Below are 17899 nucleotides of genomic sequence, written 5' to 3'. Positions count from 1 at the left end.
GGACAAAACCCCCACACAATCGGACAAATCTCCCACACTCTGAAATGATGCTGGTTGCATGTCTTGCCCTTGTACTTTTAATAACATTTTTTATATCAGTTAAACTGATGTTGCAACTATTCTTCTTGCACTGTTTTCTAATGACAGAAACAATAAAGTGGGCGTCATAAAGAGCTGCAACAAAGAGGTGCAATCACGATCATTTCAGAGTGTAGGGAATTTATCCGATTGTGTGGGGGTTTTGTCCATTTGTGTAGCAGTTGTGACAATTTTTGCAGACGGGAGTTTTGACCATTTGTGTGGGGTTTTGTCCATTTATGTGGGGATTATGACCGTTGCTATGGGTGGCTGTTTTGTTCATTTGTGTGGGAGTTTTGACCGATTTTGTGGGCGTTTTGACATTTCTTGACTGTGGGGGTTTTGGCTGTGGGGGTTTTGACCGTTCGTGCGTTTGGGAGATTTGTCCATTAGTGTGGGAGTTATGACCGATCGTGTGGGCGTTTTGACATTTCTTGAGTGTGGGGGTTTTGGCTGTGGGGGTTATGACTGTTCGTGTATTTGGATGATTTGTCCATTTGTGTGGGTGTTATGACCGTTTGAGTGGGCGTTTTGACATTTCTTGAGTGTGGGGGTTTTGGCTGTGGGGACTCCATTTGTGTGGCAGTTGTGACAATTTCTGCATGTGGGAGTATTGACCATTTGTGTGGAGGTTTTGTCCATTTATGTGGGGATTATGACCGTTGCTATGTGTGGCTGTTTTATCCATTTGTGTGGGAGTTTTGACCGATTTTGTGGGCGTTTTGACATTTCTTGAGTGCGGGGGTTTTGATCGTTCGTGCGTTTGGGAGATTTGTCCATTTGTGTGGGAGTTATGACTGATCGTGTGGGCGTTTTGATATTTCTTGAGTGTGGGGGTTTTGGCTGTGGGGGTTATGACCGTTCGTGTATTTGGATGATTTGTCCATTTGTGTGGGGGTTATGTCCGTTTGTGTGGGCGTTTTGACATTTCTTGAGTGTGAGGGTTTTGGCTGTGGGGGTTATGACCGTTCGTGTATTTGGGAGATTTGTCCATTTGTGTGGGGGTTATGACCGTTTCTGTGGCGTTTTGACATTTCTTGAGTGTGGGTGTTTTGGCTGTGGGGGTTTTGCCTGGTTCCCTTCTATGAAACTATGTGTTTTATTTCAACATAAAATAGGGAAACCGAAAATGGACCACCCTGTATATACAACGTGCGTATGGGGTTTGAGGACAAATTGAAATTAGGGCTAATTTGCGTATAGGTTTCACAACATATATTATATTTCCATGACAGTTGTATACAACGTGAAGTGTCTACTCGATTATAAATTTATTCAATAAAATCGCCGTTAGCGGCAATAACCTAACCAATCCTAGACAGGAAACGGGCACATGTCCGAATCAAATGATCTTTGTTCATATTGACCATGCTGGGAGTTATGGCATCTTTCAGCGAAGGAATGGTGTTATGAGGGTATTTATTGGTGTCACGCTCAACTGTCCCTCATACATAATAATCCACGGGATTAAGATCTGGAGAGCTTGGAGGCCATAAGTTCGGGGTGATTTGATCTTTGAAATTTGCAGCCATCGAATCTTGCGTCACCAACGCTTTGTGTGAAGGAGCGAAGTCCTGCTATATGGTCTGTTCCCGCAGACGCTATCAATCCAGGGTTTCACAATGGTTTCTAATACCTCGATGTAGGTACCAGCATTAACTCGAAGTCCTTGAGGAAAGAAATGTGGTGGCATCACATGTACTTCGTTGCTCACGACCACTAACACAATGACAGTAGCTAAAAAAATGTGTGTGCATAACACGGAGAACTTCTGTAGGATCTCCACATAGCCATCTATCATTTCTGCAGTTGGCTTTTTGATCTTGATCAATTTTTTTTCGTCCGAGAAAACCCACAACATTTTCGGATCTTCAGGGGGCTTAAGCTTATTCGAAAGACACTTTCCACGGATAGCTCTCTGTTCTCGCGTTTGTGCTGACATAAACTTCCTCTGCGCATAACGTAACGGTGATAGCGAAGGTCTTCGTGGACAACTCGACGGATTAGTCCCTCCGAAACTTTAATGTCCCTAGCAATGGCTCTCATTGACTTCGAAGGGTTTTCGTCAATGATCGTTTGTACTTCTTGGAATAATTCAGTAGTTCTCATCGTGTCTAAACGTTCCTCATGCTTTTTTTGCTTTGCAACAGATTCGATATTGCCAGCTGATGCTTCCAATTCACGGCAAATCTTATGGACAATCGATCGGGCACAATTCAGAAAATTGGCTATTTCTAATCCGTATGTTTTGCACATATAGCGACGATCACAGCATGTCTTTTCATTTCGTGCGTTAGGTTATTGTCCTCCATTGGTGATTTCCTACAAAACACAAAAGAAACAAATTACTTTTAAAAATTATATTCATTGATATGGATGTCCTACAATACCCCACACACCCTGTATATATATGTGCGTATGTATAAAAGGGATAAGTCTAAAATTATCTACAATTTTGACTCAACTCGCCTTATATTGTTCATACTGATTTCTGTCCGGGTGTATTTTATTGTTACCCTGCTTTGTTATGCTATGAAAATTTGATTCTGCTTCCTCCATCTGTCTTCTTTTTATTCCAAATAGATAATCACCGCTTCATTAGAATTTTGCACTAAAGAGGAATAATTGACATTGATTTGGTTTTTGCGGTCGGAGGTTGAGGGACAGCAATCCATCAAAGACTTTCGGCACAATCCTGGAAAAATGTCTTGCCGCAATGGGTGTCAACGAATTCGATGGAAAAATTCAAAAAGGTTCACCGGTCGCCGGACTCAGTTCTGCGTATCACTTGTGATACCATTTGTAATATTTCAATCCATTTCCAGACACACCTTTGTGCTTATTAAGGTACTAAGACATAAAAATAGTTCTACACTTATGATCCGCTCCGGGTTAGTTTTTTTTATTTAATTTATACGCTTGAAACTAACTTGCTTTACTAAACCTATTTTCTGAAGGGAGATACTTCAGTTATAGTTAATGCAGGATTTGGCTTCAGCTAAAATACGATAAACATTATATTTTATTTTGTGTAATTAAACATTTTAGTGCTAAATTATGTTATAATTTACTTTGTATGTATCTAATTAATCAATACCTTAAAAGCCAGTGAAGATGTGAAGATCCTATTTGCTTTAACGCATCAAGACTTGATTCTCGAACGAATTGAGCCACAGATGAGCGAAGTATCTCATATATATCAGTTAAATATCCGGTGATGTTCATACAAATATTTCTGCAAATTACAGAAAATTATTTGTCACAGTATGCAGTATTTGATTATTATAATGTTATCATCGGTATATTGTATCCAGTTGTGTGAAAACTGATAATTGAAGACGCTTAAAGTAGGAATAAAAATTAAAAATATGAAACTGCAAAGTCACAAATATGAAAAATATGAAATTTTAATGATATAGTTTTTTCAAAATAAAATACTCGTATATATGTATAAACTAACTTAAATGCCATGTATTCACTGAACTTGTGGAACATATCATGAGCACGTTAATGTTATTTATTTCAATAATTACACCTTTCCAAAATAATTTTCAAAGGAGAAAGAAATATAAACCACAATATTCATAATTAATTAAAATAGTCCTCGTTTACAACAACACAATTTTTTCATTGCCACAACAAAGATTAGGTTCCGTTAAGAGCGAAACCTATGTGTGAATTAGCGTATACTTTATCTCACTACCTCATCGTCTCCGAGATTAAAATAACTGAAATAACCTTAACCACAATTGAATGCTTATTTCTAGTAGTTACATTCAGAAATAGAACTAAAAAAAATCTTCAATACACAATGAAATCAGGTGTTGAAAATAGCTGAAAATGTAATGAGATGGAAATTAAATTAACGTGATTTTTTTTTTATCTTTACAAAATTTCCGTCCGTAACATTATCAACAAGTTGTTCTCTTTCGCAAGAACAAATAGAAGGAGAAAAAAGTAGAGTAATTGTTTCGATATCCTATCGACTTACAAGAAATGATAATATAAATTATAAAACTAACGTAAACGGAAAATATTATACTTTAAATATGTCTTTTTATTGTAGTATGTGCCTGTTGTAAAATACATGAACGAGGCATCCAATTGCAAAGTTTAGATGTATCTTTAAATATGTTTCAATCCTCTTACATCTTTTAAAATCCAAAATCTACAATCAACATACGCCACAGTACAAACACGAATCTATTACTCATGCAATCCACTCAGCTGGGTTTATATAACAAAAAGCGAGTGGAGCGGAATACGGATTGGTTTAGGAAACAATGATCGCTGAGAACTATATCTTAAGCCAAATTTTCATCATTAATGTAATCTGCTCTTACTGGGAAACGGTACGCTTAACCTCAATGCTGATACAAGGTCACTGGGTTCAATAAAGTTAGAAACAATATATATATATATAATATGAAAAAAATGACGAATTTTACTAAATATATATTTTGCGTCAAAATATTTTGAAACAAAAAAATGAAAGAAAAGCACTATTTCAACTGTACATACCATAAACCATAAAGATATTTGATACCAAGGCCTTGTGAAGCATGATTTAATTCTTTGAAATTTCATATTTCGCCTCTGTCTACACCCACAAAAATCCATTGGCCTGACGACGGTATATTGTATCAATATAGTTTACCAAGAAAATATATGGAACATACGTTATCTATACGCTAGCGTATATACGTACTGCCCTTTCGCAGCTGCTGTATACTTATATTACATATCAGCTATATGTTATATACGAACATGTGAGACACTGACCGTGAATATACTATACTTTTTTCGTCATAAGTGATACCATGGAAGAATGGGCAACCGTCTTTTCCTTGACAGTTAGTTTGTAAACGCGAGTTGTTTAAAATCAGAAAACATCAATGGAAGGAAACAGCCTGGGTAAGAGCAATACTTAACTATTACTTTAGTTAAATATTTTTACAATTAAATGTTACTTAGGATAATTTTCTTTAATGTTTTGCCGATATAGTGATGTGGTTCATGGCTGCAACTCTTAATATCGTAATACATTAATAGATGAAAAAGAATTTTTAATTTCCTGAACAAATTTGTAACAATATTTTGTTACATCAGTGTGTAAATAAGTTACCTATAATATATTCTTATCTGTGCGACTCGTATCTATGGACAAATACATTAGTGAAAGTCTAACCTGTTAAAAATCTATTCTCCCACAAGGTAGCTATTAACTAAGTTAACGAAGTGAAGTGAAGTATCTTAAGTAAATATCCGCCACACGTACCCCTCGCTGTCTATCGCGTACCCCTCTGCGCTTCTCCTCTGATTCGGCTATATAGCATTCGTGCCTTCAGTGGCCACATAGAGAACGCTGATCAAAGTATTTTACATAAAACATCTTATCATGCGCGTACACAACTTTGTTAAAGTGAATCTGTACAGAAGAATGCAAGTCTACACAACAAAAGTGATTAAGGTGCACCTAACCAATTTACTGAAAAAGAAGTATATATGGAATGAATTTGCGTGTGGATCCACACAATAAATCTTCAACACTTTTCCTACATTTCAACAAGATAGCTTTATTTTCTTTACCACCACGAATATAGATATCCTTCTCTTAGTGTAAAATAAAAGAAGTTGTGTTCTTAGATTTATGAAACATTTACATGTCCTTTTCGCCCTTTTCGTAAATAATTAGATATGACGTTTTAAAATATTTGGCAATTTGTTAGTGAAACGGGATGTGAAATTTCCACAGCTAAGAAACAATAGATCTCTGTTGTGGAGTAATGTGTGTTTAAAAAGTTTGACACAACTGTTAAGAATATAAATTTATCATTCAACATTAACTCAGTAATTAACAACAGTTGTGTTTTCAAAAAGAACGGCTGCTAGAAAAAAGAAGGGCTGCTGGAAAAAAGAACGACTGAACCACACGGTTTTTAAATTCAGAGATTCTCAGCTTTCGCTCACACTTTCTTGAATAGAGGTAATTTAAAATTGAGGACCTGACGAAAACCATTCTAGCCTATACATTTTATATACTATTAACTAATTCTAGTTAGCAACCTTATTTAATCCAAATGTTACTCATCTGGGGTTGTTATGTGTTAAGGAATGGAAGAATAAAATTCAATGTTTTACTAAGGTGTAAATATTGTATGATATGCGAGCCAGATAGTCCCGTTTTGATATCACTTGGCTCAGGACATGGTGATAATTAATGGGGAAGAAACATTCCCGAGAACAAACGTTTGCTTTCGCTATTATAAATGTGATTATCATCATTAATAAAATAAAAGTTAAATATTCACAGAAACAATTGTCAGGATATATTTAATAAATGGCACCTCTGGAAAAAGGTAGCTAAAGAACGGGATTTCCTATACTCACAGTCATACGCACGTTACTGTACTTTCACATGTTTTACCACAATTATAGCGATTATAATAAGGTTCAAGATGTAGATATAGACAATGAAGGAAACATCAGCTGGGAAGAGAAAATAAAACATAAAGATCTGACAAGGAAGGGTCACACAGTGGCTCCGCTGAGATCCGAACGAAACAATTGTGTTTGCATTTGATATGTCATAACTAGATGAATCCCAAAGTTATACGTGAGAGTGGGCGGATTTTCGTGAGTTACAACATATTTTGTAATGTAAGAACTACAAAAAATATCTGGCAGAAAAGTTTGAACCGAGTCATTTGTTCGGAAAAATGGTTGGGTAAGTGGAACACTCGGCCAACACGTATCCCATCATTTTAAAGGACAAACTTTTTGGGGTAAAAAAAACTTTGTCCCAGGGTCCCCCGCAGATCCCAGACGGGGTACACCCCAAAATTTTTAAATTTCAAGGGTGGTTAAGTGGCAGACCATTTAAAAGCTGTTGTAAAATGAAAGAAAATGCTGCAAGTTTTGACTCTCTACAACAACCCTGTGTAAAATGGCGACGGGCCAAAGTGTGTAAACAAAAACTTAATTGAAAAGTCCATGGTCACCCCTATAAATCGGAAACTGTGAGACAAATGTGAAAACAGGAAAGGAAGTGTGGCATTATTTTCAAAGTAGAACGATTTAAGTGAAAACGTCTTGTCCCAGGGTCCCCACATGGTCCCAGGTGGTGTCCAACTAAAAAGTTTCAAGCTGCAAGAGAGGTAGCACATCGTTTGAAAGCTCTTGTTAAGTGAAAGAAGATGGAGCACGTCTCGACTTTCTACGACTACCCTGTCCAAAATTGCGGTTGGTCAAAACGTAAACAAGAGCTTAATCAAAAATCTATGGTCACCTTGAATTCAAGATGGCCGCTTAAAACCTATATCGAAAGGATAAGCACACCAAACTGCTGAAGCTAGGAAAACAAATTTGGCATTAATGTTGATTAGTATGTGACTAAAATATGCAAAATGTTCAAAAACACGACATCTTGAATTCAAAATGCCGCACTATGTATCGAACGCATAACCATCTCACACCACTGGTGTTGGAGAAGCGAACGTTTATGGTTAACAGTAGATATCCACAAAATATCAAAGAATATCATCTGTAATCCAATATGGCTGCCAGCGTGAAAAATGAGTTTATATATAAATATGTTATTTCTTGGAATACAGTGACCAAACCAACAAAGTTTGAAGCAGTTCGATGTACTGAAATGACTTACAGTTGTTTGGTACTACTCGCCAATCTTGCAAATGATTTTTTTTTGTATATTTGGTATTGCTTGAAGTATTGCGATCAAACGAACGAATGGCATACAAACCGTCACGAATACCTTACAATAGAGTCCCCAACTTACTGGTGCAGCATGTTCTTACTATATAAATTACGTATGACAAAATCAGAAAAATACCGGAAGGTATTCAACTTTTGTTTAGCAGTCAGAGTCAGAGTAGCAGTAGAAAGTCAGAGTTGTGTGTTCATCGCATATTCACTATATTCAAGTAAATAATGTCGAGAGAAACGTAACGAACGTGCATTAAGAACAAAACATATACAGGGGGGGTTGTTACCGAATGAAATAATAGTTGAAGTGAATCAAAATTCAATTGTTCTTTAGTCTTCCTATTATTTCTAGATACATAATAGAGAAAAATAGAGATTTAGATTTGTACTGTTATGAATAACAGGTTTTAAGCGGCCATCTTGGATTGAAGGTGGCCATAGTTTTCCAATTAAGCTTTTGTTTACATTTTGACCCACCACAATTTTGGACAGGGTTGTCGTAGAAAGTCAAGACTTCCTCCATCTACTTTCAGTTAACAAGATCTGGCAAACGATGTGCTACTTAACCCCCTTGATATTAATTTTGAGTTGGACCCAGTCTGGGACCCTGCGAGGACCCTGGGTAATTTTTTTTATTCGAAAAAGTGTGTCGTCGAAAATGATGGAATACGTATTGTCCGAGTTTTCCATTTACCAAACCGTTTCCAAACAAATAACTCGGTTCAAACTATTCTGCCAGCTTTATGGATTTTATATTAGAAAATATGTTGTAACTTACGACATTCCGCCCGGTGGCACGTATAACTTTGGGATTCGTTTAGTTATAACATATCAAATGCAAACACAATTGTCTCGTTCGGATCTCAGCAGAGCCACTGCGTGACTCTTCCTTGTGAGAAGAGTGAAAGAAAAAGAAGAAGGCTGAAGTTGACAGTAACATGAAAATGAAATTTGTTTTAATAGTGTACAATAATGAATTGCCTTATAAGATGTACTTTCGAGGAATTAGTACAGAAAACTAAGTAGGGTGTATAGTAACGCAATTTATTTGGGAAAATAATTTGACTTTTTATGCGTTATATTGATATTTTAAAAAACATAAATACGATATAGAAAAAGAATTGTTCCTATCTACAAAGTTTGGCTGAACGAATAAATGGAAAATGTTGGAAGGGGGGAACAGAATATTAGTATTATTATTATTTGTAGTTGTAGTAATAGTAGTAGAAGAACAAGTAGACATTTAGGAACAATTCGAAATTTGCTAGGAAACAATAATGTTTGTTATCAGTCATATGTTTAAGCCATACTAATGATGAACTTTATATATTCTACAATTGTCTGCTAAACATGTTGTCAGACAGTATGAATCAAGGTTGATACCGGTGACATCATTTTGTTGACATGTTGTTACTATTTTTCCTGTGAAGAAAGTCATTTCAACTATAAGACCAAGATAAATTGAATATTTTTCATGTTATTATACATCCGAAATATTGCAAATGATAAGTTCCAAAATCACCTCAGCTGGAATGGAACCCAGGACTCCCTACTTGCGGAACCGTTGCTTAGACCTCAATTCTCAAACTGAGTGTTAAGTAGAAGGAAAAATACCCGATGTGAAGTATATTAAGCAAATTTCACATGTTTGCTATTCCAATGTTTTAATAAAATGAAACGCGGATTTCGGTTATCATAAAATACTGAAGTTTTATGTGGAAACAATAGTCGAGATAATTCGATTTTAAATTAAAAATCATAAGAAAGGTATGCAAATACGAAGGGACGTGAGAGAGATAATGGTCTTTAGGAGGATTCTAACCCTTAACTGGCACTCCTTTTTACTGGATTCTGGTGCCCCAGACTACTGTGTGTGTGTGTGTGTGTGTGTGTGTTTGTGTGTGTGTGTGTGTGTGTGTGTGTTTGTGTGTGTGTGTGTGTGTGTTTATGTTTCTGATTCATCGAAAGTATCTCAATAACTTGCCTCTATTTTCTGCTTGGTTTTACTACTCGATGTACAGTTATTTCGAGTGTACAGAATTCACAAATTCACACCAGATGACAAAGGAAAAATAGAAGTAACTTTCAGAAGCCAACTCACTAACATACTGCAATAGCCAAAATTAATGTGTAATAACCCTTGTCCTAAAATTCAAGTGCAAAACCACCAGCTGAGATTAGTATTTAACAAAATTAACAAACAAGAGGAATAACCACATAGAAAACGAATTAAACAGATATTGTTTTGTGCAAAGGTTAGTAATGGCAAAGCTTTTTTGAAAATAGAACAGTGAAGTGATGAGAAGTACAGGTGAAATTAGTAAAGGTAATCAAAACTCGAAATACAATTACTGAATACTTTGCACTAGTGGTTCTTTAAACGAAACGAAACTTATAATAAAAGATATTACACTAAAGGTCCGGTAATACAGTTATAAAAATTGTGCTGACGGCGTTCCCAGAGAGAAAGTAAGTAGTATGAAATTTCGATTTAAGCCGTTTCCCTTAGTGTTGATTACTTGCAAGCACTTGGAATTTGTAATTTTATATCAGCTTTTTTTTTCTTTTTTTGTAACGTGTACGTACATGATGCTCCTACTGTGCATCTTCTCATATAAATTAGTGGCCAAGTAAGAATACCGATAAATGTTATGTTACTTAGAAATGTATGTTAGTTTTCTTCAGTTTCAGATACATTGAATATTCCGTTCTACTACAGGAAATTAGCTCAGTAGCACTGTTTAATATGTAAAAAAAATATGATACGTATTATTTCTTTCTTTTACTTATTTAACCTATGTAAGTCTAAGGCAATGTATATTTGTCACTTATAGGCGAAGCGCATAGCAGTACCAATACGTCCATTTCTTAAGTGAAGGTACATTTCTGGTTATTTCTTGTTTTCTTGACTGTTGTCTATAATAATTAATTGAATGTTAAGGACATATTTAAAAATTTACACAGTACTAAATCCTATGTGATCCTATAGCACTCAAGTTTGCTCTTAACATTTCACCGATATTGTCGGCACAATACAGAATACTTTCAATTAAGATGTCTTATAACTGAAGTAGTAAATATGTTCGGTAGCTCTTTTTTTTAGGGTATATCATTTCAGTACCAGTAGCAATTATCTAACAAGGTACATTCGCGAAGTGTCAACTCGCAATTCGTGTAAGATTGATTCAAACAAAAAGTTCTGCGCGGTCCAATGAGTATTGTACTAATTTTAGCGGCCCATACTGGGAATTTTCATATTTATGGGCCTTCATATATCCGGAATTCAACTATACTGTACCATAACGCTCGGACACAAAATTGCTTTTAGTTTGTTTAGATGTAACTGTAAATGAATATGGTCATATGCAAAACAAATCGTATAAAGTACTGCTTCTCTGACACATGTTTACACTGCCGAATATTTTTATTACAGTATCAATACATATTAGAAAAAATGATAGCCTATATTGTGTTTACATATCTTACGTAATACAATGATAAAATATATATTAAGTAAAATATGGTATTGTTATAAATTACAGATACGGTCAACTAATTCATAATGATCATAAGCTCTTAACAGAATTAATGGATAAACAAATACTATCAAGATAAGACGAAATTGTGGCAAAATAACAAGAAAATGCTTAAAGAAGAAATTATGGTAAAAGAAAGACATATATTAGAATGAAATTGGGATAGTAAACGTAAGAATGAAAATATATCCTTCAATGACGATAACAGTTATGATGAGATAAATTCTTAAGTGCATATTGTTTAAAATATTTTTCCGTCATTGGTACTCAGAAACTTAGTCATTATTTTCTTCCTTATATGAGAAAGATCTCCTCTAATTCTTTACCTGTGGGTAACGTACCCAAAATGACTGACACATTCCCACGTTGACCTGCGACATTGATCCGTTGAATAAGGAAAGATTTAGATAGTTTATCTCCCGATACAACTGATGGCCGATGTCCTTGCTAAAATTAGCTCCTTCTTGACCCGAAGTACCACTTGACTCGATGGCAATTCAACAAACCAATATTTATCAACTAGATTAATATATTTATTTTTCTTGTTGGTCTCCTTACGAGCAGCTACGACACCTGCGCGTGATGATGAATGTGCAAGGTTGGAGGGAGCATAAGTATCTCTGCAAGTGAAGTCCCAAACTAGAGCTTTCCCTTTTTTTTAGGGCACTGGTCATTTTCCGTCTGAACGACTGCATCCGTTTGGTTCTCTGATGCGACACCTGCAAATGTGATAGCTCTCAAAATGACATCGTTCACACTTGAGTGCCGTGATTGTCTACCTGCGCTGAGCTTGCATGATAAGGCATGTAAGCCTCTCTTATTGACGAGATCATTAAAAGCACGTCACGGTGTGATTTGCAAATAGCAGCTCCTACCCGCAGAGCTGTAGTTATGCGAAAACTTTCGTTGCTGAGGTGTAAACCAAAAGAAGATGGCAGTAGAGCTTGAAGCCATGCACCCTTTTCAGGGCCTTGGAATCTGGCCTTGTCTTCGATGTTATGACTTGATTGTGCTAATGAGGAGAGATGATATTTTACTATGGGTTCGTCCCAGGCTGATTAACGATTTCTCTTCTCGTTAGCTGGAGGAGCAGATCCCACTAAATTAGACCATTGTCGATGCAATTTTGTACCTCTGAATCGGTGTCCAATTCGACTTCTGTCTGTAGCAGAGTTCCAAATAATTGACTTGAGCCATAACAAGAAGCAAGAAGTAACGGCTTAGCAACATCTGTGGGTCGACTGATTCCGAGACCTCCATTTCGGACTGGTAATGATGCTTGTAACCATGATTCATTGCTTAGGGTGCAGCTGAGAACAGATTCCAATTCTGTCCTTGTAGTATCATCAAATTTCGCTAGTAAGTCCTCTTCACGCCAGGAAGGAGAATATCGAAGGAAATACTTGGTATTGACAAAGAGGCTAGCAATAAAGAAAATGCTAAATGAGCTGAGATGATGTATAAGCGTGACAAGAATAACTCTAATTTCGAAATCTTCTCCACCAATATTTTCCTCCGGCCTTTTGGTGATAGAGCTACGCCTAGGAGTTCAGCATTAGTTGATTGCAGTAGTTGTATACCAGGTGCAGATTCATTAAATTTATGGTAAAGACAAAGAATTTCCTCTTACATAGCACCTAAAAAAACTCACTTTGCATTTTGAGTGGTTGAGATGTAAACCGATGGATGTTGCCTGTGAGTGAATTTTGTCTAAGCTATATAGTACTGCATCAATATTTCCGGCTATGGTCCCGTCGTCGAGATACCAAACATTCAACTCTGTGTTTAAATTATTGACAACTGGTTGGAGGGTCACAGTAAACAGTGCTGGACCTGCGGGTTGGCCCTGCTGAACGCCTCGTTGAGAAAAAATAATAAAAAAAATTATGGAAAGGACGGTATGTTCAGAATAGCACTGATAAACGTAGGGATAGAAATTTGGAAAATGATTTTTTACAGCATGGAATCTCGGTTGACTTCATTGAATGCATTTCGGAAATCGATTTCCAAAAGTGCCTTCACTTGTGAGTGTGGAAACTAGCAGCATGTACGGCGGCTTAAGCTGCAGAAACGGCCGCGGTGGCTCAGTGTTAGAGCGTTCACTTCTGGTGCTTCGGGTCTCGGGTTCGATCCCAGCCCACGCCAAGTGAACATTGTGGTCGACACCACCATGTACGTGGGTTTTCTCGGGGCTGTCCCGTTTCCTCCCACTTTCTTCATTCCACAATTTCATTCATTACTCATCATCATCGTCTCCTTTAGTCTAACCGGCATAACCGTGGGACGTAAAACTCAAAGATTTCATTTCATTTTTTTCAGGTCCAGAAGGTGTGCATGCATCATACGCGGATGAAATTATTGGTGATTATCAGTATGGATTTAGACGAAATCAATCACCTATGCACCAGATATTTACCATTCGACAAATTCTCGAAAACGAATGGGAACATAATACCCCAGTACATCAATTATTTATTAAATCTAGAAAGGTTTACGATTCTATTGGAAAATAGATATTATACAACATTCCTGCAAAAATTGGAATATCGAAAAGCTAGTTAAAATAATTAAGATGTATTTAAACAATCACCAACGTAAGGTACGAGTAGGAAAATTCTGGTCCATGTGCCTCCTCGCGGAGATAAGTTTAAAACAAGGAGATGAGTTGTAACATTATTATCCAACTTTATTCTGGAGTACGCTATAAGGAAAATCAAAGATAGCAACCAGGGGCTATAACTGAATGGTATTCATCAGGTTATGGCGTATTCTGATGATGTAATCTCTTTTAAGAGAACAATAGATAGAAATGCAGATACATGATTAAATGCTTGCAAGTTTAGTAGTAAATGCAGGAAAAACTAAATACAAGGAAGTTAACTGGGAGCATAATATTGAAAATTATGGATGTGTCAAAGTATAAAATAACATTTTCGATAAAGTGGATACTTTCATTTATCTAGGATTAATATTAACAGATCAAAATCATATCCACGAAAAATTATATGTAGACTGAAAACAGGGAATTCAGTTCAAAATATTTTGTCTTCGCGAATTCTGTTGAGGAATTTGAAGCTCTAAATATACAGAACAATAATCATGCCTGTTGTTCTTGCATTGTTGCGAGACATAGTCAGCTACTTTAGGGGAGAACGCTAACTGAAAGTATTAGAGAATAAGATCCAGAGAGGAATATTCGGACCTAAGAGGAACGGCAATCGGATATGACGGAAACTTCAAAACTAGGAACTACGTAATTTACCCGTTCACCATACATCAAATCAAGGAGGCTTAGGTGGGCAGGTCATATAGCGAGAATGAAAGAAACTAGGAACGCTTTCAAAGTTTTGACTGAAAATCCAATCGAAAAACGTCCACTAGAAAGACCTAGACGCAGAAGCAAAGACACTATTAAAATGAATCTCGCCCAAATAAGAATAGAAAGTAGAAAATTCCTCTAGTTTGTTAGCGACAGAAGATATTGTAGAGGTTTTATGTATGCGGTATTGAACCTTAGGATTCTATAGGCCACAGAGTTAGTTAGTTACTTAGTGCTTTTACCTACAAAATGTGAAATATAACGGAAATTCAGAAAGTTTATATTTTGTCTGTATGTAGTTAGGTGAAAGTTAACAAATTATATGTATGCGCAGAAAACATATCCGGGCGATACAAGTAGTAGATGCTTAAATGCACCCAATAAATTCCTTAAAATTGGTAGCATTCCACATGTCGACAAAATAACAAAATTACTGGTAGTCATTAGTCTTTGAAGAACACGACACTCATTGGGTTAAGTTATGACTCTTTTAGCACTCACTCTACGATTTTGAATGTGTTATTATCCCCTTGTTACCTTCATTTTTAATATTTCTTCTCAAACAGCAGTCTGCGTATGTCTCTAAACTTCTCTCATTTTCATACCTTCATTCTCCCATAACGATGAATTCTACTGGTAGAAAAGCGTGATTAACAAAGCAAATTCATATACATCACAACGTTGAACACATATTTCAGAGTTTGACCGTGACTTTCAGATATTGAAAACGCTCCTACGTACTCGACACATGCCATCGTCAGTAACAAATCTTATATAGTAGCCATCTTTAAGTAATAAGCAAATACTTTTTGTGCCTCTTATTCAAAATTTTTGTTTGCGAGCGGAGGGAGCAAGAAAAGTTTCAAGGAGCAAGAAAATTTTCAACAAATATATTCCTTTGCAAACTGACCACAATATTGATTTCATAGGGCGTTGATTATTTTACTCGGTGCCGTATTGTTTATTCTTTGCCAAAACTTTTTTCTTGTTGCTTATTTTGCACATCGCTATACTTTGTATGAATAGTGCTCTCTATTCGTTTGAAAAGTTTTTTCAAGTGCTTACAAGACACCATATTTTATTCGGAACTTTGAAGGATTTACATCATGTAAAGTTATGACTTGTGTACCTCCTATTACTTGTGCTACTTGGCATTAAACATGCATTTTCATTGGTATTAAACAGTTGCGAAAATTATACAACTGTGATACAATTGCATCTGAGACATTGACAATACAGATCAACAACGGAAAGTGCTGACTGTTCATGAGTTTACTATTTATTATGTAGCTGAAATCAGTGTTCCATTTACTGCTAAAATCCGTACCTTATTCCATGCGTTGAGGACGTAATTTGATGTAACCGTTTTAAATTCTTGAATATATACGAAATACGTTCGAATTATGATCGAAATTTCATTGTCCTAGGTGCTGTTGTGCGCAGCTACGAGTGTGTGTCCCATTCCATGGCATAATGTTCCTAATGCTTTTTTGCCAGAAGCAACAGTTGAGGAAATACACGAGAGATGGACGATAGCAACAGTCTCAGAGAGCAGCGATGGACGATACCAAGACTTTTGCTAGTGTAAATTTGGCAAACCTACAAGAGAAGGGCTACCTCGTCAAGTTTCTCCTGAAGGAATGCGTGAAACCTACAGATATATTTAGAAAACTCAGTGCACAAAATGGCGAAAAAACTCTCAGTTGGGAATCTATAAGTGGTGTTCAAAATTCAAGACAGGAAGGGAATGTGTTCTCAACAGGGCACGTAGTTCACTTTTTCCTCCTCTAGTCAACGAAACCAAGATACAATGGGTGAAGTAGCTCAATCTGAGTAACCGACGCATCGGTGTACGAGTTTTTGAATGCGAAAGGAAAGACCAGCGTGAGAAGTGTGGAAATGATCATCTACGAACACCTGAACTTTCGGAGCCAGATGGGTCCGAAATGTTCTAACGTTCGACCAGAAGCAGTGAAGAGGAAACGTCTCGCTACAGTGTCTGCAGCGATTTAAGGCGAAGCTGAGATTTTTTCTGCAAAAATAATCTCCTACGATGAGAGCTGTGGGTATGATTAAATTCAAGCTGACATTATTCTAAGACAAAGACGGGTTGACACGCACTGATTTCCTCGCACGCGGGACCACAATAAATACGGCGTCCTACAACAAATTTCTCCGTATCAAAGTGAAAAGGGCTTTGATAAGAAAACGGCCACAGACGGTGAAGTATGGCGTCATCATCCTGCTCAACAACGCGCGTCCTCATACGGTCACGACAACGGTCACACCTATCATTGAACTTTGTTAGGAGATTCTGGACCATCTCCGGTATATGCCTGATCTATCACCCTATGACTTCCATCTTTTCTTTCCCTTCAATGAAGACTTGAGCGGACAAAAAAATTAAATCGACAACGAAGCCAAAACTTGAGTACAGAAACGACTGAAAGATCGTCCCCAAAAATTATATACTGCAGGGAGACTTGTGGTCCCACCCCGATAGGACAAGTGTGTGTGTGTTTTTCGTGTCTCTCTCTCTCTGTGTGTGTGTGTGTACACGTGCAGTACCTTGAAAAGGAACAGTAATTGACTCAACTCTTCTCTTCTCTATATAACGGAAAAAATAAATTCCGGTCATAATTTAAAACTTCCTCTCAAGTTGTGTGCTTGCAATTTACACGTACCTGACATGCACATACAAATTCAGACCTCTACGTCGGTTGTTTCTTCTTCCGAAATATGTCTTAAATGTCCAAAAATGTTTTCGTTGTAGACCCTGATTTCACTCCATTCAAGTGGAATTAGGCAAAAACGTTAAGAGATCAAAGTTTTACCTCTGCACGAGATGGAGACGTCCAGCAATTTTCAATTTGGTAGAACAAATACCTGCTGAGATACTCCAGGCAATCTAAACGCCTAAAATCGAAAAAAAAAACAAATGGTGGCAGCTGCTGCGTCGCCATAGGATGTTGTAAAAGTAATTAATTGTGGTTTTGAAGTACCCTGATATAGGATAAACATTCATGAAAAAATTAGATTTTTTTGAATAGGTCGAACGGCAATTTTTCTTTTTTCTCGGTCACTTTCCATGGATTTATCTTATAAATTAAATATATCCTTTTGTGCAAATTCTGAAACATCGAATTTAAAACGAATATATAAGAAAAGTGTATAGAGATTCGTGCTAACAATTCTCAATGACATGATAATTTAAAATTATTATGATTATTAAGAGTTCATT

General features: G+C 36.5%; 1 protein-coding gene across 1 annotated transcript; it reads right to left on the bottom strand.

Moving 5' to 3' along the window:
* Positions 1 to 1523: 1523 nt before the first annotated feature.
* LOC145685163 (uncharacterized) lies at positions 1524 to 2390 on the bottom strand. Its single transcript, XM_081757516.1, is given in 5 exon segments — positions 1524 to 1657; positions 1660 to 1797; positions 1870 to 2025; positions 2028 to 2315; positions 2318 to 2390. Coding segments are annotated over 5 exon segments (789 nt in total).
* Positions 2391 to 17899: the final 15509 nt, after the last annotated feature.

The sequence above is a fragment of the Thermobia domestica genome, chromosome 5 (assembly GCF_964235325.1).
Source record: "Thermobia domestica chromosome 5, izTheDome1.hap1.1, whole genome shotgun sequence".
Classification (NCBI taxonomy): Eukaryota; Metazoa; Arthropoda; class Insecta; order Zygentoma; family Lepismatidae; genus Thermobia; species Thermobia domestica.
The sequence above is the reverse complement of the archived record's forward strand: the minus strand, read 5'-3'. Positions and strand labels throughout refer to the sequence as shown.